The 22,320-nt window shown below is 47.6% G+C and overlaps 1 protein-coding gene across 4 annotated transcripts in view; it reads left to right on the top strand.

Annotated features, from left to right (window-relative positions):
* ATAD2B (ATPase family AAA domain containing 2B) overlaps positions 1-22,320 on the top strand; it is a 136,151-nt gene that overhangs the window by 6,081 nt on the left and 107,750 nt on the right. For 2 of the 4 annotated variants that reach the window (XM_040427409.1, XM_040427408.1), the window contains exons 2-8: positions 11,833-11,987; positions 15,090-15,139; positions 15,884-16,031; positions 18,248-18,350; positions 20,199-20,285; positions 20,378-20,519; positions 21,789-21,908. In XM_040427409.1, the coding sequence (XP_040283343.1) occupies positions 11,833-11,987; positions 15,090-15,139; positions 15,884-16,031; positions 18,248-18,350; positions 20,199-20,285; positions 20,378-20,519; positions 21,789-21,908 (805 nt within the window). The remainder of the gene's footprint in view (positions 1-11,832; positions 11,988-15,089; positions 15,140-15,883; positions 16,032-18,247; positions 18,351-20,198; positions 20,286-20,377; positions 20,520-21,788; positions 21,909-22,320) is intronic. The other 2 variants (XM_040427412.1, XM_040427411.1) reach the window with 1 other exon arrangement.

Below are 22,320 nucleotides of genomic sequence, written 5' to 3'. Positions count from 1 at the left end.
CCTCATTGTGTGAGATGGGATTACCTCGTGAAGGGGGTTACACAGATGTGTCGGGAGAGGTGACAGGTCCTCTTAAAGAGTTTGTCATCGGTTCTGTTACATCCCTCCGCTCGGCCTGCAGTGAGGCGGTCATTGTCCAGCGCTCGTGGATCTGGTGGCAGCACGCCGCCGGCTTGTGTTCTACAAGTTCATGCGGGGCCAGCACACCACCCTCTGCGCCTCCCACATGTCAACAGAGGAGCAGCTGCTGAGCAGAGCCGGCCCAGATGTGAATGAAATGTGCGGAAAAACCCCCAAAAGCTTGCTTTGGAGGTAACTAGAGGACGGTGCTCCTTCCCATACAGGTCATGGTCGACCCCATGCCACCCACCAACCAATTAGGTTCTTGAAAAAGGGGAGGCTCCCTCCACATGGGACTTTTTTGGCAGAATTGGGGTTTTATACTTCAGAGCTCTGCAGATTTTCGTCCTCTGCGTATACCCCCCCCCTATGTGCACATCCCCTATATCTGCGTCCTGTCGCACTCCGGCAGATGGGGAGGTCGGGCTCTCGGTCACCGGCTTTGCCCTTGGATTCTTTGATGTTTTCCATCTGGCATCACACGTGATCGTCATCTGGTCTACGAAGCTCCATAATGTAAAGCGTGGCTGAGCGGACGCCTGTGTGCACCCCTACTGGGAAAGCATGCGCGGTACGTGTCCGATCCACAGGGCTCCGTTCACACGCTGGATAAACGTTTAATGCTGAGACGTGCAATCTACTTGGATAAGTGTCCTCCTGCCCGGACCAGCCTGTGTGTAAACCTGGTAGTAAGTGGTAATATTTCCTGCAGCGCCACCACTGGGTAAATGACATATTACACATCGCCCATTCATAGGAATGGATTGTCTTTGTTGGTCAGGTCGGGTCCTCCACCCCGAGAGACGCTCTTTGAAGTCCCTTTCCAGTCTGACCAAAAGATGAGCCGCCAGGTTATAGACTCCTTTGCCCACCTTACAGTAGTACCTTTATTTCTTCTGTCCCTCGCCGAGATTTAGAAAAATAGGCTTTTTAAACTTATGCTAATGAGGTTCGTTAAGTGCCCAGGGGCAGCGTTACTGCAGCAAGTGCCCAGGCCCTCTGGCACTTGTCCTGCGCACTGCTGTGCCCATTATGGGCAGAGGAACAGGTAGTTGGACTTCGCAGGAGACTGTCTTTAGCGCAAAATCCGTCCGGCGGAAGTCACCAGCCGCACCAGAGGACCGCAGAGAAGTGTGGAGCGGATTAGGTGATAGACTCCCTTTATCTCAGGATTCCCTAAGGGCTCATTCACACAAACAACCGCGCGCCCCTGAAATGATCCGCCCCTGTACTTTAATCCCTCCATTGAATGCCTGTTTACGGACACGTCCTCCCCTAGAAGAGTTGCTCGGTGTGTCCCATATGACGTGCCTGCGGTCCCAGCGTACACTGTGTGCGAGGAGCTGTGCGCCATTGACTGCGGCTTGGCCAGTCCAGTCTTCCAGTTCCAGTAGCTGTCCTGTGCCGCAGCTGCCATACAAAACCACACGAGCGTTCACATGTGATGCGTGCAGAGAACGCGTCTCATCCGGACTTAATCCTGACCCATTCATTTCAATGGCTCTGTGCACATGAGCGTCGTGTTTCACGTATCCTCTCTGCGTTCAGGAAGAATCGTTTGACACGGTCCTGGCTCCATAGCGGTGAATGGGACCTGCGTGAAAAACGGAAGACCTCTGGATGTAATGGGTTTTTCACTGATGGTTCTAGGAGATGTAGATTATTATTATTTCCCATGCAATTGGACAGAAAAAGCGCAAGCGCTGGACGCAATCGCAGACAAAACTGTTTGAACTTCCTTGAAAAACCATCAGTTCATATGCTCTCCTCTTTTACCTTGTTGATTCCCTCTATGTATTTAGCAGTTTCTATCATATCCCCTCTGTCTCGTCTTTCTTCCAAGCTATACATGTTAAGGTCCTTTAATCTTTCCTGGTAAGTTTTATCCTGCAATCCATGTACTAGTTTAGTAGCTCTTCTCTGAACTCTCTCCAAAGTATCAATATCCTTCTGGAGATATGGTCTCCAGTACTGCGCACAGTACTCCAAATGAGGTCTCACTAGTGCTCTGTAGAGCGGCATGAGCACCTCCCTCTTTCTACTAGTAATGCCTCTCCCTCTACATCCAAGCATTCTGCTAGCATTTCCTGCTGCTCTATGACACAGGTCTGCCTACCTTTAAGTCTTCTGAAATAATGACCCCTAAATCCCTTTCCTCAGATACTGAGGTTAGGACTGTATCACTGATTGTATATTCTGCTCTTGGGTTTTTACCCCCCAGGTGCATTATCTTCCACTTATCAACATTAAATTTTAGTTGCCAGATTTTTGACCATTCCTCTAGTTTTCCTAAACCCTCCAGGAACATCAACCCTGTTACAAATCTTTGTGTCATCAGCAAAAAGACCCACCTTACCATCGAGGCCTTCTGCAATTTCACTGATAAAGATATTAAACAATATGGGTCCCAGAACAGATCCCTGAGGTACCCCACTGGTAACAAGACCATGGTCTGAATATACTCCATTGACTACAACCCTCTGTTGTCTGTCCCTCAGCCACTGCCTGATCCATTCTACAATATGGGAGTCCACGTACAGCCTTATTCTACATAATTAAAAAACGAATCTTTATTTCATGATGTAATAACCTTTGGTAATTCTACCATTGTTCTCCAGATTCATATTTGGGGCGTGCCATGGGCAGTAAAAATTAAGTGTTACCTTTTTGGTCTGTGGTTCAGTACAATTACAGCGATACCAAATATATGTCGTTTTAATAGTTCCAAAATCTTTGCATTGCCATGTTCTGACCCCATAACTTTTAGCATTTCCATCTACAGAGCCGTCTGGAGGCTTATTTTATTTATTTTTTTGTAGCAGAGAAGTTATATTAATACCATTTTGGGGGGTCTATGATATATATATATATATATATATATATATATATATATATATATATATATATATATATAAAAAAAAAAAAATATGTATTCTCCCCTTATGGTGTTCTCCACATGGGATTATAACAGTACTTTTTATATTTTATTTGTAGAACGCATTCAACGTGAAAAATCTCCAGCACTCTGTAAAAACTTTACTGAAAAATCCTTAAAAACATCTTGTATGGTAAAAACCAGACCTACGCGTTTATGACCAAGCATGACTTGTCCTTCAAGGGGTTGTCCAACCTCAAATGACCCTTATACTTCTTAAAACGTTAATCCGTTTGTCCAAATTGCATCTTTGTCACTGTTTGTTCTATTTTTCCACCCATTATAGATTGCTCGTTGTTGGGGGTTACAGCCACTGCTACAGTACAGCAGCGGTGGCCACTCTTGCTCACGGTGGAAAAATTGATCCGACCTCTTTGGTGGCCGGGATAGCTGGAGCATGCATAGGCCCGTCCCTGCCACCCGTGACTGCGCTTGTAGTTAGTGTGGAACAGCTCTTAGGCATGCACAGTAGCCCTGGAGTTTTTGTACGCCGCTATTTCGCTGATGTCCCTATAGTAGCACCGGCTCGGGAACGCCCTTGCAGAGGCAGACTGTGCTAGGATGACGACCTCACCTCTTGCCTGTCCAAGCGCGTTCCCCATCAATCAAACGCTCCCGTACACGTCAGGAAGATCAGGGCTGGTGAGCAGCGGCAGCTCTGAACTTGCCAGGTGAGACAACCCCTTTAATCATGGCAGCGCAACTTTCGGACACAGACCAATGATTAATTTTTTTTAAATGGGGAAGTTAATTTTAAATTATTTAGCCCCCCTCTAACTTGATTGGTATTATCGTAATGTTCCTCTTAAAGGGGTTTTCTGCACGGTTGGTGGCATATCCCCACAGTAGGTCATCAACCTCTGATCGGTGGGGGTCCTGCACCCTGGAAACCTGTCCATAGGGAAGCTTGGTTATGTGGGCTACGCAGTTCCTGCTCGCACTGCGAGCGCCCTCCCTTCATACAGCTGATCGGCAGGGGTTTCGGACCCCCGCTGATCTGATATTGATGACTTGTCCTGAGTATAGGTCATCAATTTTAAAAGCCCGGAGAACCCCTTTAATTTAGTTTTCAAATTCTTTTCTCTTCTGTCGGTTTTTATTCTTTTTATATGGCCCCAAAATACTCTGCACCACATCGGTGCTCATCCCCTTTGAGGGTCACTATATAAGTTCTAAATCGGGCATGCTCAACCTACGGCCCTCCAGCTGTTGCAAAACTACAACTTCCAGCATGCCCGAACCGTCTACTGCAGGGAATTGTGGGAGTTGTAGTTCTACAACAGCTGGAGGGCCGCAGGTTGAGCATGCCTGTTCTAAATGAACCTGTCTGTATAAATTTAGTATGTACGGGGAAACCGGAAGCACCCAGAGGAAACTCGTACAACGCCATATAGATTAGATTCAAACCGCAGACCCCAGCACAGCAAGGGGGTGCCAGGACTTGACTATTGATGACCTTTCCTTAGGGATTGGTCAGCACTATCGGATCGGTGGCCATCTGACTCTTCCTAGGCCGTTCTGCTCCGAGGGTACTCGCTGAAGACCTCCGGGTGTGTCCTCTGCTGCCCTTGATATCCATCAACCTAAAGTGAGTAGAAGAGAAAACCAGAAGGTGTGTTTCTGATCAGGGGACACTTTGGGGTCATCAGGGAGATGTAGTGAGGACATCGGCGTAGGACCGGGCTGTTCACGAGGTCTTCATAGAAGGATCGCACACCCCCGCGCACACTCATCCGAGTATCTCTTGCTCCACGTGGCTGCTATCCAAATGTTTGGAAACACACACTAGGTTGTAGGGCTAAATATTAACGAAACTTTCATTACTGTAACTGTCCCTTCATATGGACTCTGATGAAAAGCTGACATGTCTTTTTGGCCAATAAATAGTTAATATCTGAACGCCAATAAGCCTTTGTATGCAGGACTGGACCGTGAGGCGGTATTAGACTGCCTGATATATGGGCACTTCAAGTGCCATTGGGTGGTAATACATCCACCGGCGCTCATTTGCATCGGCCTTTATTCTGTTCGTTATCGGCAGCACATTCCCGATTACACCGGCAGAGATGCTGCCGATAATCCGGCATCTTTCTTCCTGAGGAACGAGCAAATGCTCCATTGAATGAACGTTGCCAAAACTCCCCTCGTTCTGTGACCCTTGTGTGTACAGGCTTCCCCGACTATAGTGAACAAGGGGTGGTGGGGATTCACTTTAGATAATTACCAATTTAACATTCCAGGTCCTTCCCCACTTTATTACCTACTGTCCAGTAATAACCTAAGCTATTGATTAGTAAATTACTTGGAGGTACTGAAGGCCGGTCCTGACTCATGGATGAAGGTATAAAACCTGCTTGATGCCATAACCAGGTCTCTCGATGTGAGAGCAGCCAACACCGACTGTGCACCATCTACCTTCCACAGTCAGGGAAGCAGAAGTAAAGCTTGACACTATGATGTTTAGTCCTTGTGTGCTCTAAGAATCCATAGCCTTTTAAATAGTGTTTTATCCGTTTGATGCCAGAGAGCAGCGTCTGTCACTTTGTGCTGGCATCACATTGGCTGTAATGATGAGCGTGGACTGTGTTTGGGGTGTGCTTTATGCTCAATATACCGATTGAGTGAGTGAACGCGCATCAGGTGCCAGGATGGTTTGTACGTGACATGGACTATCGGGGCAGAGCTCTAAAGTCCCATCTGTGTAACTTAAAATTCTGGTCACCAGCAGCTTCCTCTAGGGGGCACTAGGCCATAATCGCCTCCACAGTCTGACTATCTCAAATGCTACTGGTGGAGGCCACAAGATTTCCATGACACTGCGAATGGGGCAACATGGCATCAGAATTCAGTGGAACAAGAAGTCTATAATGTATTTTGAGGATACATTTATGGCTACTTTCACATTAGCCACAGCCTTCTCTGGCTGCCGCTAGTGAACGCGTGCCGCCAGAGGTCCGCACTGGCCCCATTGACTATAATGGAGTGTTTTATTCTGGCTGCCTCTCGGCAGGTTTGCTGTGCTGTTGCTGGACCTCCGTCCTGCCCCCATTATAGTCAATGGTCCCGGAGCGTACCTCCGGCGGCATGCGTGCACTAGCGGCAGCACGGATCCAGCAGGCTGTTCACCCACCGTCCTGGAGAAGGCTGCCGCTAATGTGAAAGTAGCCTAATTACCTTTATTTCTAAACTACTGAGGGGTCATAAACACATTTAGGCCACTTTCTTAGGCCTCGTGCACATGGCCGTTCCGTGCATTGGAGACCGCAATTATGGTCCCCAATGCATGGGCAACATCTGTGCAATGAGCCGGACCCATTCAACTTGAATGGGTCCGTGGTCTGTCTGCACCGCAAAAAAATGTGACTTCATATTTAATTGCGCTGCGGAGCAACGGAAAGGAACACCACGGAAGCACTCAGGAGTCCATCTGCTCCTCAGGCAGCTAGTAGAGCATCTCGGCTCTGTACAGAAAAAAGGATTCCATATTGTTAAAAAGACCAACTGAATTTTTATTTATTTTTTTTAGCTCAAAATAAGTATAATGCAATAACAAAAAAATTGCTCCCAAATGTGTGCATAGCCTTTAAAGGGGTTCTGCACTTTGTTTAAACTGATCTATCCTCTGGATAGATCATCAGCATCTGATCGGTGGGGGTCCGGGACCCCCGCCGATCAGCTGTTTGAGAAGCCAGCGGCACTGGCCCAGTGACGTCACGACTAGTATCCAATGGCCTGGGCGGAGCTAGGCTCCATTCAAGTGAACAGAGCTTAGCCCAGCCCAGGCCAGTGATACTGGTCGTGACATCACTGGGCCTGCGGTAAACAGCGAGAAGGCCGTGGCGCTGCTGCCTTCTCAAACAGCTGATTTGCAGGGGTCCTGGGTGTCGGACCCCCGCCGGTCAAATGCTGATGATCTATCCAGAGGATAAATCATCAGTTTAAACAAACTGCAGAACCCCTTTAAATATTTAATAGTTTTTATGTTCTGCCGCCATATCCTCACACCTGTAGGCCTCCTGCACACGAATGTGGGTGGAGGCACATGAGGAACTTCATGCGGGTCAAATTTTGCAGAGAAAAAAAATAAAATCTGCGTATCAAAACTATTTGATCCATATGCAAATGAACCTAAGATGAGTCCTGTCCCTGAGAGGAGTCCAGCGTGAAGGAGCCCAGCATTCATCTCAGGGACAGGACTCATCTCAGGTTAATTTGCATATGTATTAAATCGTTTTGACACAATAAAAGCACACGGAGCTATGGGGACTGGGTATTGCGGATGTGCTAGTGGCCATCTAGTAACCCATGTCCTCAGCTCTATACCCAATTTTTTTTTTGATCACGCGCATGAAAAACCTATTAAAACTCATCGTACCCGCGCGGGACAAAAACTGAACTGAATGCAATCGCAGACAAAACTGACTGAACTTGCTTTCAAAGTCGTGCGAGTTTTACGGAACGCATCCGGAGCCAATCCGTCACGCTTGTGTAAAAAAGGGGCCTAAAGGTGCCGCGTGTCACCTGATGAATGAGCAATATGCTCCTTCATTGGGTGGAATAATCGGATCGTGCTGTCTAAACGCGCACTCATACGAACGCTCATTAGCAATCAACTGCAAAAAAAAGGCAATGTAATACAGGCTTAATTAATCGTGGTGTCTAATTACGATCCGCTGCTCGCCAACCACTATACGGCGTGGAGATAAGCAGTGGCATAGCGATCACGTTTTTCCCATCTGTGTAACCTGTATGGATGCCTCAGATTGATGCCATACAGTGGCGTCTGTTCCATTGTAAAAAAAAATATAAAAATAAAATGTTGTTTTCTACTGGACTCCACAGGATACAAGAACGTGGTGTGCTGCGGTTTTGTATTTTTTATATTCTAACGTATACGTCAAGCGCATGGGCGTCTGCAGAAATTTTTCCAGGGGGGGGCATAATTTTATTGACTTCCATGCTCTGCTTGTTTATGAGAATGTAATGAAAGGGAGGGGCATATTCATTATCACAAAGTATAATAACGCATGAGCTGTGCAGTGGCGGATCCAGAGCCTGGTCTCGGGAGGGGCCCTTCCAGATTATTTTCTGTCCGTCGACACAAAACAATGGTGCTTATACAACAGACTACACAGTGTAGCGGTATACTGTATATTGTGTGGCACAGTGTAGCGGTATACTGTATATTGTGTGGCACAGTGTAGCGGTATACTGTATATTGTGTGGCACAGTGTAGCGGTATACTGTATATTGTGTAGCGGTATACTGTATATTGTGTAGCGGTATACTGTATATTGTGTGGCACAGTGTAGAGGTATACTGTATATTGTGTGGCACAGTGTAGGCTATATGTGTATAACATAAACATATTTCACATGAAAACTTACAATTACTTGGCTTGGCCCTTGGGGATCTCGGACACCACTTCAACACGTTGGCCGGGGGCTCGGCGGAGCTGATGTTGTGTTTTTATCCTAATGAGAAAGATTTCATAATAAGAATTTGGAGAAGGGGCAGAGGGATAGCAGAGCAGGGAGAGGCTGGTGCTGCTACTAGGGGGTCATACCATGGGGGAATAATAAAGCCCCCCCCCCCCCCCCCCCAGTAGAAATAATTCTCCTTATAATGTGACAGTGCAAAAAATACCCCCTTGTAATGCCCACAGTTGAGCTAATGTCCCTATAGTGCCCCCATAATGTGCCAGTATAAAATACCCCTATATAGTGCCCCCAGTAAATGCCTCTCTAGTGCTCCTCTCCCCCCTTCCTCCTAGTGCCCCCCATAATGTACCAGTATAAAATGCCCCAGTAGATTTACTCAGTGTCCCCCATAATTTGCAAGTATAAAATCCCCCTTCTCAGTGCCCCCGTAGATGACCCCATAGTACTCCTCTCCCCCCTTCCCCAAAGTACCCACCATAACGTGTCCCAGTATAAAATGCTACTGTACAGAGCCCCCCATATAAAACACCCCTTCTTTGTGGCCTCAGTAGATGCCCCTATAGTGCCCCCAATAATGTGCCAGTAATAACAGCCCCCCTCATAATGTGCCGGTAGCGACAGCCCCCCTCATAATGTGCCGGTAGCGACAGCCCCCCTCATAATGTGCCGGTAGCGACAGCCCCCCTCATAATGTGCCGGTAGCGACAGCCCCCCTCATAATGTGCCGGTAGCCACCAGTATTGTACAAAAAAAAAAACCCCACATATACTTACCTCCTTGGCAGCGATGCGATGCAGGCCTCTTCCGGCCTGTGTCCCGCGCTGTACGGCTCAGGCGGCGCAATAGGTGGCGCAATGACATCATCGTGCTGCCTGCGCCGGCCTAGTGCCTGCAGCCTATCAGAGGAAGGGAAAGGGACACACCTCTCCCTCACCTGCCTCAGCACAGTCATCTGTATCGCTGTCCTGAGGACGGCGATACAGATGACTATGGAGATGAGCGCTTCCACAATGGAAGCGTTCATCTCCCTGTGCCCCCCCCCCCCCCACTTCTGCTGGCCCTGGGGGGGGGGGGGGGGGGAGGGGCACTGGGGCACTTGCCCCCCCTTGCCCCTCCCTGCGGACGCCCATGATCAAGCGGAGACCTAAAACGTGATGTGAACCCACCCTGATCACCATGCTGTGGAGGAGATTGCTGCATGTTATAGCAGAGGTTTCCTCCACTAGCGAGCAGGTGATTGCCGGGAGTGAACGCTTCTCACATTGGGTTGTGTAATTCAGCAGTCCAAGAATTAAAATCCAACATGGCTGCTCCCTACCGCCCCAGGTATCTGCTGTCAGGAGGCCTCCTGCACATTAGATGGTCGTCTGCAGCCGGCGTGTATGGCCAGCCTTGGCAATGACTAGGAGCCAGAAACGACAAGCCTGGGCCGTAAAATGCCTGCTTCATGGAAAGAAGTGCTGTTTGAGCCCCCGCCATCTGTATAGAGCTCCTAGCAGTGTAAAGTGGTGTTCCCCTCCCTGCTGTCCACTTCCCCATTCATCAGAACAGACACCCCCGCCATAGCTTTCCTAATAGTCTTGCAGGTCTTCTTGTTTCACTTGAGATCACAGCTAGACTGCACCTCTCCATTCCGGCGGACCCCCTCTTACCCAGTAGTCACAGAAGCGGCCCCCTACGTCACTGTCAGTGCAGTGGACAGGTTTCTCCTCCGGCGTCGTTTACAGGCTGTGGAGGATATCCTGTTCAGATTGCCCAATACTCGTCTTGCTGGGTTGCTTCACACGGCTGCCGTCCTAGAGGAGCCCAAATGTTTGGTAACAGGACGGGTTGTAGGGTTAAGTATTAACAATGCTTTGATTACTTTAACCGGTGGTGGATCTTCGTTCCAATGCCCTGGTACACTTCCCATAGTGGCCACCGGTAAGGCTCCCTTCAAGTGATTGGTGCCGAATATATTCTAACCACCTGAAAGATCTAATGTATGGCCAGCTTTAGTTGAAATCATCTCATTTTTACCTGTCATGTTTTGTCTGACACCCGGACGCCCCTCAGTCCAAGTGACCCACTATAGGGCGAAGTTCAGTTGACTTAAACAGTGGAGCGTCCGGGTTTTGCAGCCGCAACGTGGAAGGTGAAAATATGGCCATGTGACGACCATCAAAATGAGGCCTCCTGAATGGGCCTTCGATGTCCTCCATTCCTTATGGGTCAGTGTTGGTTGGATGAGACCACACTTGTCTTGTGTCTGCTGCTCGTAGACACGGCTATCCCATTATGACGTGTGCCACGTAGAGATTTATCTCTAGTGACCCTCCAATCCAAGGTCAAAATGTGTGATGGGGAGTAGGGAGCATTACCTGGTGCACGTCTGTGGTGGATCTACGGTTTTTGGGTCCTCGCTGGCTGGAAATTTCTAAACCGTTCACATGTGTACATGACACGTCTTTACTAGAGGCCGTGAGCCAAAAAACGGCTAGGCTCATGGAGATGGCAGGGTGGGAGCACCACGGAAATGGTATGTGGCGATGCTGCTTATTTGGAATGACTCTCTGCAGCCGAATACCCGGAAATCTGCTTCGTAGGTCAGTTTGCGCACAGATCTCTCACATGGCCGGTACTGCGATCGGCTGCAGATTTCCAGTCCGCGTGGACATACCCGGAAGCCTGTTCTAGGTGTTTAATTATTTTCTTTCTTCATTCAAAGTATAAAATCTACATGGGTTTCCATGATCTAGATGCGTTCGCATTCACTGACAGTCAGCAAAGATGTTGTGATTGAGGAGGAACTGTAACTCGGCGAAAAGTTGGGGGGAAAAAATGTGCGCCAGGGTCACACGACATGTGAGGACACCTGATCAGCGCCATGTTCAGCCCTTGTTCATGCACACGAACGTGTGCCGGCCTGGCCAATGCTGCGGTCTGCAATGCACGTGCACCGACCATAGGGCGCCGCATGCGGAGGCAGTACCCATTCACTTGAATGGGGTCTGCGATCCGCACCGTAAAAAAGTAGTGCATGCACTAGTTTTTCGCCGTGCAGAGATACGAACAGAAACCCCATGGAAGCACTCCGTAGTGCTTCTGTAGGGTTTCTGTCCCCCACATCCGTGTTCCGGTATATTGCGGAGCTGCTGTTGGCGGGCTGTAATATGGGCACAGCCGGGTAACTGCCATGTGCAGGAGGCCTTAGTCTGTGGTTGTCCTATACAGGGCATGTCTGCTGGGCAGGATGAGAATACTACTTTAAGGGCTCTGCAAATGGAGTCATTTTCTTTGAAATATAGTTCTGATGAGAAATCGACAATTTACATTTTTATATATGTTCTTTTACAGAAAGAGGCCTGCAGCGACGCCAGCTTGAGTGACAGTCAGCTATCTCCTCCAGCCAAGCGAGCGTGTAACCATGCCGAGCCTGTCCGGAAAGAGAGCCCAAAACCTCGTGCTGCCAAACAGCGGGAGGGATGGAGCATGTCAACCAGGAGATCCAGGTAGATGGTCAACTGCCTTGTGTCATTGTGAGACCTGACGGCGTACGCCGTTGTCCTCGCGAGGAGCGCTGTTCACAAATCTGTGGCAAATTGTGCGTTTTGCTGTAGATTTCCCTTGTTTGAAAAATTGTTAAAAATAGATTTAAAAAATGTAGGTGAAGTCATATAATTAAATGTTGAAGATTTTGACTTCTCATTTGAACTTAAAGGGGTTATCCAATGTGTAAAACATGGCCCTCATATAGATAATACTTACCCTCCCCCCCCCGACACCCGCTCCGCAGCTGCTGCATCTGGCAATGTGGGGAGCAGCCAATAGCAGGCTGCGACATGGACGCACCTCCCTAGTGTCGCCCGCGATGCTAGGGAGGCTCGCCCCCATCGCGGCCTTCTATTTGCTGCTCCCCCCCCCCCATATCGCTGGATGTTTTGATCCGTGCAGCGGCAGGGTTCAGGAGCGACTTGGATCCCAGGGTAAGTATAATCTATTGGAGGGGCCCAGGCTTTGGCGGGATGGGTTAGCTATTTGATAACCCCTTTAAGGCTGCGTTCACACGGGCGAGATTTCCGCGCGGGTGCAATGCGGTAGGTGAATGCATTGCACCCGCACTGAATCTGGACCCATTCATTTCAATGGGGCTGCTCAGATGAGCGATGATTTTCACGCATCACTTGTGCGTTGCGTGAAAATCGCAGCATGCTCTATATTCTGCGTTTTTCACGCAACGCAGGCCCCATAGAAGTGAATGGGGTTGCGTGAAAATCGCAAGCATCCGCAAGCGCAGATGCGGTGCGATTTTTCACGCCTGGTTGCTAGGTGACAGTCTCTTCACTGTATTATTTTCCCTTATAACATGATTATAGGGGAAAATAATAGCATTCTGAATACAGAATGCTTAGTAAAATAGCGCTGGAGGGGTTAAAAAAAAATTAACTCCCCTTCTCCTCTTGATCGCGTAGTTCCCAGTCTCTTCTGATGAGCTGTCGGCTAAAGGACCTTTGGTGACGTCAGATCACATGGTCCATCACCGTGATGTACCATGTGATTGGAGCATGTGATCTGACGTCACCAAAGGTCCTTTAGCCGACAGCTCATCATTAAAGAAGTAAAGAGACCGGGAACTACGCGGAGGAGGTGAGTTAATTTTTTTTATTTTATTTTTAACCCTCAATTGATCACCTACTATGCATTCTGTATTCAGAATGCTATTATTTTCCCTTATAACCATGTTATAAGGGAAAATAATACAATCTACAGAACACTGATCCCAAGCTCAAACTTCTGTGAAGAAGTTCGGGTCTGGGTACCACAGTCTGTTTTTTATCACGCGCGTGCAAAACACATTGCATCCGCGCGATAAACTGAACATCGGAACGCAATCGCAGTCAAAACTGACTGCAATTGCATTCCTACTCGCGCAGGTTTGCCGTAAACACACCAGGACGCATCCGGACCTAATCCGGACACGCTCGTGTGAACCCTGCCTAATGGGGAAAATCTGCATCCAACCCATTTGGCTTGCAGATGCTACAGATTAGAAAAGCTGCTGAAATTTTCTTCTGCATTTGGATGAAATCTCATCCACTTTGCTGCCGCCCTATTCCACTGCGGATTTTCCTGCCTGCAAATACGAACAGAAAATTTGCAGAAGTTCCGTTCTGTTGGGGTCCATTCTAGGGATCGACCGATATTGATTTTTTAGGGCCGATACCGATACCGATAATTTGTAAACTTTCAGACCGATAGCCGATAATTTATACCAATATTCTGGGTATTTTTATTTTTGAGGAAAAAAAAAATTTCCTACACAAATCTGCTGAAAATTAATGTTTATTGTTAACGTGTATTTTATTTTTTTTGTAAATCTTTTTCATTTATACTTAATATTTTTGTGTTTTTTTTCTTTTTACTAACTTTTAGCCCCCTTAGGGACTAGAACCCTTGTCCTATTCCCCCTGATAGATCTCTATCAGGGTGAATAGGAGCTCACACTGTCCCTGCTGCGCTCTGTGCTTTGTGCACACAGCAGCATGGAGCTGACTATGGCAGCCAGGGCTTCAATAGCGTCCTGGCCGCCATGGTAACCGATCGGAGCCCCAGGATTACACAGCTGGGGCTCCGATCGGAGGAGCAGGGGAGAGGGGATACTGTGGCCACTGCCACCAATGATTAATCCTTGGGGCGGGTGCACTGCGCCACCAATGATTAATACTAGGGGGCTTGAGGGGGGGGGGTCGCACTGCGCCACCAATGAAGATACCTCTCTTTCACATACAGGAGGCGGGAGCTGGCTGCAGAGTGACATAGCCGGCTCCCGACCTCTGAGCGGTAGCTGCGATCCGCGGCACCTAAGGGGTTAACTACCGCGGACCGCAGCTGCCGTTCATAGAGGTCGGGAGCCAGCTATGTGATTCTGCAGCCAGCTCCCGCCTCCTGTATATGAATTAATGAAAGACTCATCTTCATTGGTGGCGCAGCGGCCACAGCCCCTCCCCTCCTCTTGTCTCCTCTTCTGCTATTGGCAGCGGCGGCAGCATCACAGGGGGAGGAGACACTGCTTCCTTCTCCCCTGTGCTGCTGAGGGAACACGGAGAGCGCTGAGAGCAGCGCGTTCTGTGTTCCACATACGTTATCGGTATATCGGCAAAATAGATGCCGATACCGATAACATTCAAAATCCTCAATATCGGCCGATAATATTGGTAAAACCGATAATCGGTCGATCCCTAGTCCATTCACACGTCGTGTGTGTTTTGCGGATCTGCAAAACATGGAAATCGGTAATGTGCGTTCCGCATTTTGTGGACCGCACATCACCGGACAAGTGCGGTCCACAAACGGAACGGAGGTGCAGATCAGTGGATGCGGACTGCACATACCGGCCCCGTTGAAAATGAATGGGTCCGCACCTGTAACGCAAAATTGAGGAACGGATGCAGACCTATTTTGCGGACGTGTGAATGGACCCTCAATGGAATATTTCTGGATCTACTCTGAAACTGATTATAATGGATCCGTCAGTCATCACTGGACAGCACGACTCCTGTGAAGGCGTTTTGTTACAGGGCTGAATCGGTCTAATCTATTTGTTTCTGTCTTAGGTTATTATCTCAGTCTGGTGCTACTTTACCAAACAGCCACAGCAGTCTGTGTGAGTATTTCTACTGATCCAGCTTTTGCAACTATTGTTTTTGTCATGCAAAAAAGCAATTCTGTAATTGGAACAAAATCTCTGTTTTTCTTTAGCTCCTATGTATACATTTCCCTGGTAACAGACTACAAACCCTGTGTAGTCAGACCCTGCTCTACCCTCTTCTTTTGTCAATCTACAGACAGTAGAAGGGGGGGGGAGGGAGTATGGGTCATGCTTCCAGAAAACCACTTAAAGATTACATTTTTTATTTTATTTTTTTAAAGTGGTTTTCTGGAAGCATGACCCATAATCATGATGGGTAATTATTATCAGATCGTTGAAGGGTCCAAGTGCCAGCACCCCCGCCAATCGGCTCCTCACAGCACCATACATTGTACAGTGGCTGTGCTTAGTATTGCAGTTGAACCCTGTCCATGTGTCTTATTAGGACATATGAAAGTCTTAAAGGGGTGTCCCCTCTGAGCCAAGATGGAGAGCTGTTTTATGACTCCTGGCCGAATCATACTGACTCAAACTGCAGCTCCCAGCTCAAGGCATGCTGGAAATTGTAGTTCTCTAACAACTGGAAGGCCTCTGACCCAGTTGTGACCTACAGAAGATAATTTTTTTTTTTTCTATGACCTCAGTCCCAGTGGAATTATTTCTTGCTAGTTTTTAGTAGTCTGTTCTAAAGCAAAGAGCTGGTGGAAATGAAGTACTTGTTCTTACTGCTCACTTTATGGTGTTTTTGTGTTATTGTAGCTCTTAAAAGCCGCCGCGTGGAGAAGGAGGGGAACGTCGACCATTCCTGTATTAATGGCGGTCGAGAGGTCAGACGAAGCTGCCGGTCGAAGAGCAATAGATTTGAAAGCTTGAACCAGAGTCTGCTGTTTGATCAGCTTGTGAACAGGTGAGCGGAGCCGTCACTGTTGGCAGTCGCTGCCCTCTAGTGGCGCTCTTTATCATGACATGCATAGGTTGTTTGAGAGCTTTGTGATATCCGCTGTATGTGAAGAGTAATATAATCTGTGGAGATAAACTATGGGGGCCCATGTTCTCCCTGCACTACCAGCCAACCTCCATGCAGGGCGCTGCAACCGTATGAGAGTCAACATGTAGAGAGCTGTGTTAACACTCATGCATCAGGTGGCAAGGTGTCGCTTTAAAGGGGCAAAGGCGCCTAACTAGTGGTGGGACGCCATTCTGCTATACCAGGACACGCACTTTGAGAGCGGTATCAAGTATTGTCATAAGGATTCTCTCCGCCAGTGATGCAAACATTCCTAATTTGCAGGGGCGTTATAGCATTACACAACAGCCATTCAAGCAATTGGCCATCAGTAGCTCATCCTAAAATTGCGTATGTATGTGCCTGCCCCTTTAACAAAATGTTCCTAGGATGATTTGTATTGAAAAATGCATACATGAGCTCTTAGTGAGCATTCCAGTAATAAAACTGCAGAGAATTGTGATTCCTCGCTGCCGCATGAACAGCGAAGAACACAGGTGTCAGGCGCGGTCTTATGACTGGGCAGCTGACCGGCAGGGCCATCATTAGCAAGACGGGTGGAGATATTCATATGTTCTTCCACATTGTGTGCCCCCTGAAGTTACTTTTATCCACATACCTATATACATTTTACGTAAAAACACTGGCAACGCTACAGTACCTAAAGTGGCGTTGTCATTTGTAGACGCTTTGCCCTTTCAGGCTTAAATCCTGGTTGAGGGGCTCGCTGCTCCTCGGGGTACCCTTAGTCTTTGATAGAGCATTCACTTCAAACAAGCGATGTCTCCTTGCACATGTCTTGCCGAGCGCTCGCTAAATATTTCTTTCTTTGAAGACCTGAGGGATCACCGGGATCGATTTAATCTTGTTCTCTCTCCATCATGGCTTTGATTTTACAAAGAGCAGACCGACTAAACCCAGACAGGAACATGAAAGGAGGGTTATGTCGTTTGTTTAATTCTTTTCAACCGATTTTCCAGCAGCTCGTCGCCTCTGTAGTTTAGATTAGCTCCTGGTTTAGTACCGGACATTGTACATCAGCCTACAGCAGGGCATGGTGGGAGTTGTAGTTTTACAACAGATGGAGGGCCGCAGTTGGCTATGCCTGCACTAACCTATTCTGCAGTGCTTTTATAGACCTTATCATTGGGGTTGAGCGAATTGGGTTCGGATTGCTGTAACCAAACCAGATTCTTTTAAAAACGTCATTAAGAATAATGGCGCCGTCCTACTGTAAAATGTACTGGCTGCGTAGAGGTCTTTCTGAAGTTTCAGCACGCATCCTTTCTATCACGCGTCACTTTGTTTATTCGCATACATTACTGTATCAGAATACAAAGCCGAACTCGTGCCTCATTACCAAAGCCAAGTTCAGCTTTGTATTCCGATACGTTAATTTATGCGAATAGATAGATTAGTTATAGAGATGAGATGACGTAAGTCTCGCAATATTTGCTGAAACTTCGAAAAGACCTCCGTGGAGGCAATACTTTTTACAGTAGGACGGAGGCGATATTCTTAACAAAATTTTTAAAAACAATAGAGTTCGGATACAGCAATCTGAACCCGATTCGCTCAACCCGAAGGGTACTTTCACACTAGCGTCATGCTACGGTTTTCTCTTTTGCCTGATCAGTCACAATGACTGAACTGAAGACCTCCTGAACGGATTGCTCTCCATTCAGAATGCATGGGGATATAACTGATCAGTTCTTTTCCGGTATTGAGCACCTAGGACAGAACTCTCTGCCGGAAAAGAATAACACAAGTGTGACAGTACCCGAACTGTCATGATAAAGCATTACTCGGTGCAGGTCTCGTTACTGGGATCCCTATCATTTGCTGTAAGGATTTAACCATCTTCTCCACTTTCAGGATGTTTTGCTTGTTTGTTACTGAAAATCCCTGTCCCCAAATCAAGTGGGTGTTCGGCAGCGTCGTCATTTTCAGCAAATGATTATTACATTTCTAGAAAATGTAGAAGGGGAAAACAAACAAAACCACCAACTGTTGTGATTGCCACTGAAAACTAGAACAAAAGCATCTCGTGGTTAATAAAATGTGACACAAGGGCAAATATGTAACCAGTTTTTGTATTTTTTCCCTCCATCTCTTAGCACTGCTGAGGCGGTACTCCAGGAAATGGACAATATCAACATCCGGAGGGGCAGTAAATCCAGAGAGGTGGAGCGGCTGCGCATGTGGACTGACACCGAATTTGTGAGTCCTCTTATATATAAACTGTGGGTTAAGAATAAATAAAAGCACTCCTACTTCACCGATCCATTGCCCTTACAACGCGGCTTTCCACTTCCTGCTCCCAGCTAGACGCACAGGAAATGCCAACTTACCATCTCAGCCCATGGTTGGTTATCTGTGATTGGCTGGAAATGCCAGCTTGGCCAATTCTTGTGTGTGGGGGTGGACTTGTACATCAGAACTGCAGTGGGGGAAATAATGCATTAATGCTGCTTTTTATTATTTTTAACCCATTCAGCCCCATAAAAAAAAAAAGGTAAAACCCAATTTATGCACAAGAAATGATCAGACAGGAAGCGGTGTAATAATGCATACAGGTAAACAGAGAGAAGAGTGAGGAGGTAGGTATATAACGATTACAGGTCAGTGTGAGGGGCTGATGCCAGGCAGTTATTGGGAATGAACTGTTCGCCCCCACTAATTGCTTGCAGCAGACGTCTCCTTTGTAGGATGACCACCGCAATCATTCTTCCCCATATAGCTGGGATCAGCAACCTCTGGCGCTTCTGAAAGTACAACTCCCAGAATCCTCCATTCAGTTCTACAGGAGTGAATGTGCACGTTGAGAGTTGCAGTGTCGCAGCAGCTGGGCTCCCGAAGGTTGCTGATCCCTGTCCATATAGATTCTTGGTTTACCAGCGGAGCTGCAAGGTAAGCTGGACGATTGCTGGCAGCATTTACTCAGGCCACTTATTAGGAATGAATATTTGTTCCAATAATTTCCCCGTTGCTCAGCCCGTGTCTCCTCTCTTTACCTGGATATTTATTATGCAGTGAGGTTTAGCTTACTTGGACCCATGTCTTAAGACAAAAAATAGAGGAGAGGGGGGACTACATCGTCTTACGTTTTTCACCGCTTTGTAGGGATTGTGTAAAATATTGCAGTATATAAAGGGATTTTTTTTATTTATTTTTTAAGTGGTAGAAGCACCTGCAGATTGCAGTCAGCGTTGGTGTAGCAGGTGGTGTGATGACATTGTCACCATGTAGCATGCGTTCATCTGGATGTTTAAATCTGGCCATAGAATGAGACTGGTCAGTGGAGAACGCTGACTTCAGAGAGGTCTACTGATGGCCCCTCCATTACTGCTTGGGGAGGGAAACGGATATTGGGAACAGCCTTGATTTCAGACTGGCAGAGGCGGCCACGTGTCTGACCCCCTCCGTAAAAATAGTGGAGCCAACCGGGCCCTTCGGTAAGGGACCTGGGGACGATGGCTCTTGACCAAATGGTTGTTCAGTGGATGGATATCTTATGTCTGACTATCTGTCCAGTAATCCAGAATGTTTGTTAGGCTACTTTCACACTGGCGTTTTGGCTTTCAGATTGTGAGATCCGTTCAGGGCTCTCACAAGCGGTCCAAAACGGATCAGTTTTGCCCTAATGCATTCTGAATGGAAAAGGATCCGCTCAGAACGCATCAGTTTACCTCCGTTCCACCTCCATTCCGCTTTGGAGACTGACACCAAAACGCTGCTTGCAGTATTTTGGTGTCTGTCTGACGAAACTGAGCCAAACATATCCGTCCTGACACACAATGTAAGTCAATGGGGACGAATCCGTTTTCACTGGCACAATAGAAAACTGATCCGTCCTCCATTGACTTTCAATGGTATTCGACGGATCTGTATTAGCTATGTTAAAGATAATACAAACGGATCCGTTCTGAACAGATGCAGACGGTTGTATTATCTGAACGGATCCGCACCAAACGCGAGTGTGGAAGTAGCATTAATCTGGTATGTTTCTGATACTAGATGCTAATAAGTTCTTGTTCAAAAATGAGCAAATTATCTCTCCTCTGAAAGGAAGAAAGTGTTCTTTCTAGTGCCACCGATGGCTGTCCTCCTGAAGGAAGAAAACCGACTTGTGTGCTTTTCCCGGGAGCATTGCCTGTAAGATTCCCTACACCAGTAGATCTGTGATGGCTGAAGAGGCGAGGGAAGTTGGGCATGAGAATTATTGTATCATTTGCCTTTTATTTTAGGAGAATATGGACATGTATTCGCGTGTAAAGGGAAGGAGGAAAAGCCTGAGAAGAAACAGTTACCCAATCAAAACTCGCCATGAAGAGTCCTCGGAGGGGGAGGAGGAGGAGGAAGAGGAGGAGGAAGAGGAGGTTTCTGAAGGTCTCTTGCATATCTTATTTATGGCTTAATGTCCCCTTTTTGGCTTTTAAGAATGTGTTCAGATGTGGCAGATTTGCTGTGTATTTAGCACCAAAGATCCAGAGCGAATTACAGTGCAACGAAAAATCTATCCAAAGTTGGAGGAGCTTTTTGCCATGGAAAAGTGCGTTTGTTGTGGATTTTCAGTTCCACAGCATGGTCCTTCTGTAGGAGTGTGTGGCTGAAGTCCACTGGAAATCCACATGTGAGATGTGCAGATTGTGCAGTGGATTTCCAGCTTAATCCCTTTCACAAAAGCACCTCTGACCCCACTTTAAACTTGTTAAAGTTAATTAAAAATAACTTGATAGGTCATCGGTATCTGATCGGTGGGGTCCGCCACCCGGGACTCCTACTGATCAGCTGTTTGCGAAGGCACCAGAACCCCCCCTGAGCACCACGGCCTTCTCTCTGCTCACCAAGCACAGTGCTGTACATTGTATAGTGGATGTTCTTGGCATTCACTTCTATGGGACTGAGCTTCACCCAGGCTGATGTGACTGATGAACGTGTCGTCACTTGGCCTAGGGAAAGTGCCGCTGGCTTCTCAAACAGCTGATCAGCCGGCATCCCTGGTGTCAGACCTCCACTGATCAGAGGGGATAGGTCATCAGTATTTTAGTCTTAGAGAACTCCTTTAATCTCAGTGCACCAGTAATTGTCATATGTTCTTTCCGAAAATTACATTTTTGGCGTCCTATCCTTAGAATCGCCTGTTAGTGTTTGACCTGTGGGGTCAGATGTCGGGGGCCCTGCCGATTAAGCAGGATGTTTGTAATATTTAATGTGACGCTGCCTGATACTGCAGCTCCCAGCCGCCTATACGGATGAGCTTAGTAGAAGGGGAATGAAGAAGTGCAGGTTGGGTCCCATCACTTTCAACTGTTGTGGGAGGAGCTTGGACGTCGCATGGCGCGGTGCATGCACATCTCCCAACTGACATAATTGTAAAACCTAAGGGTACGGCACCTGACAAACGTTTTCCCACACATGGAGGTCAGGCGGAGCAGACGGAGGGTGTCTGTCAGAAGCTGCAGGTTCTGCCCTGAACGGCACCACAGTTAGGTCGTCATATAGGCTGTGGGACGTATATAGAACTCACTGGGAGGTGCCGCTTGGGATACTTCTGGCCTATCCTGTCAAAATGGACTATACTTTTCTTTTGTCTTTGACGGCTTCCATATTTAAGACTTGTAGAAGCCTAGATAAAAACTAATTTGTCTTCTGCAGAATCCCATGAAGAAGGTGAAGACGGGGATGAAGAAGCTGAGGTTGAAGGAGAAGAGAACGATCGGCCGTATAATTTAAGGCAAAGAAAAACTGTGGAAAGGTACCAAGCTCCTCCTATTGGTAGGTAATGTATTCTGTCCATCACTGTACATGACAGGGTGCAGTTCTCTGACTGCGACGGTCCTCTGTGTCACCTGGTGATGTGCCACCCTCCATCCTGGCACCGCTGACAGTTGGTTTTAGTTATCTGCTGGAGATTGCATGTTCACCATGGATGTCCTAACCATATGCCATCAATGTCTAAAGTTCTACTTGACTGTCCTTTATACATTTATAAACCCTTCTCGCAAAATGATGTACAGTCACATCAGTACGATGTAGCTTCTGCAGGGTGGCATGCGTGTGGCGCTTCTGCAGGGTGGCGTGCGTGTGGCGCTTCTGCAGGGTGGCGTGCGTGTGGCGCTTCTGCAGGGTGGCGTGCGTGTGGCGCTTCTGCAGGGTGGCGACACTCCTGTGCTATAATGGCTGGGGT

This window comes from Bufo bufo, chromosome 4 (assembly GCF_905171765.1).
Source record: "Bufo bufo chromosome 4, aBufBuf1.1, whole genome shotgun sequence".
NCBI lineage: Eukaryota > Metazoa > Chordata > Amphibia > Anura > Bufonidae > Bufo > Bufo bufo.
This window is presented reverse-complemented; position numbering and strand designations above follow the sequence as displayed.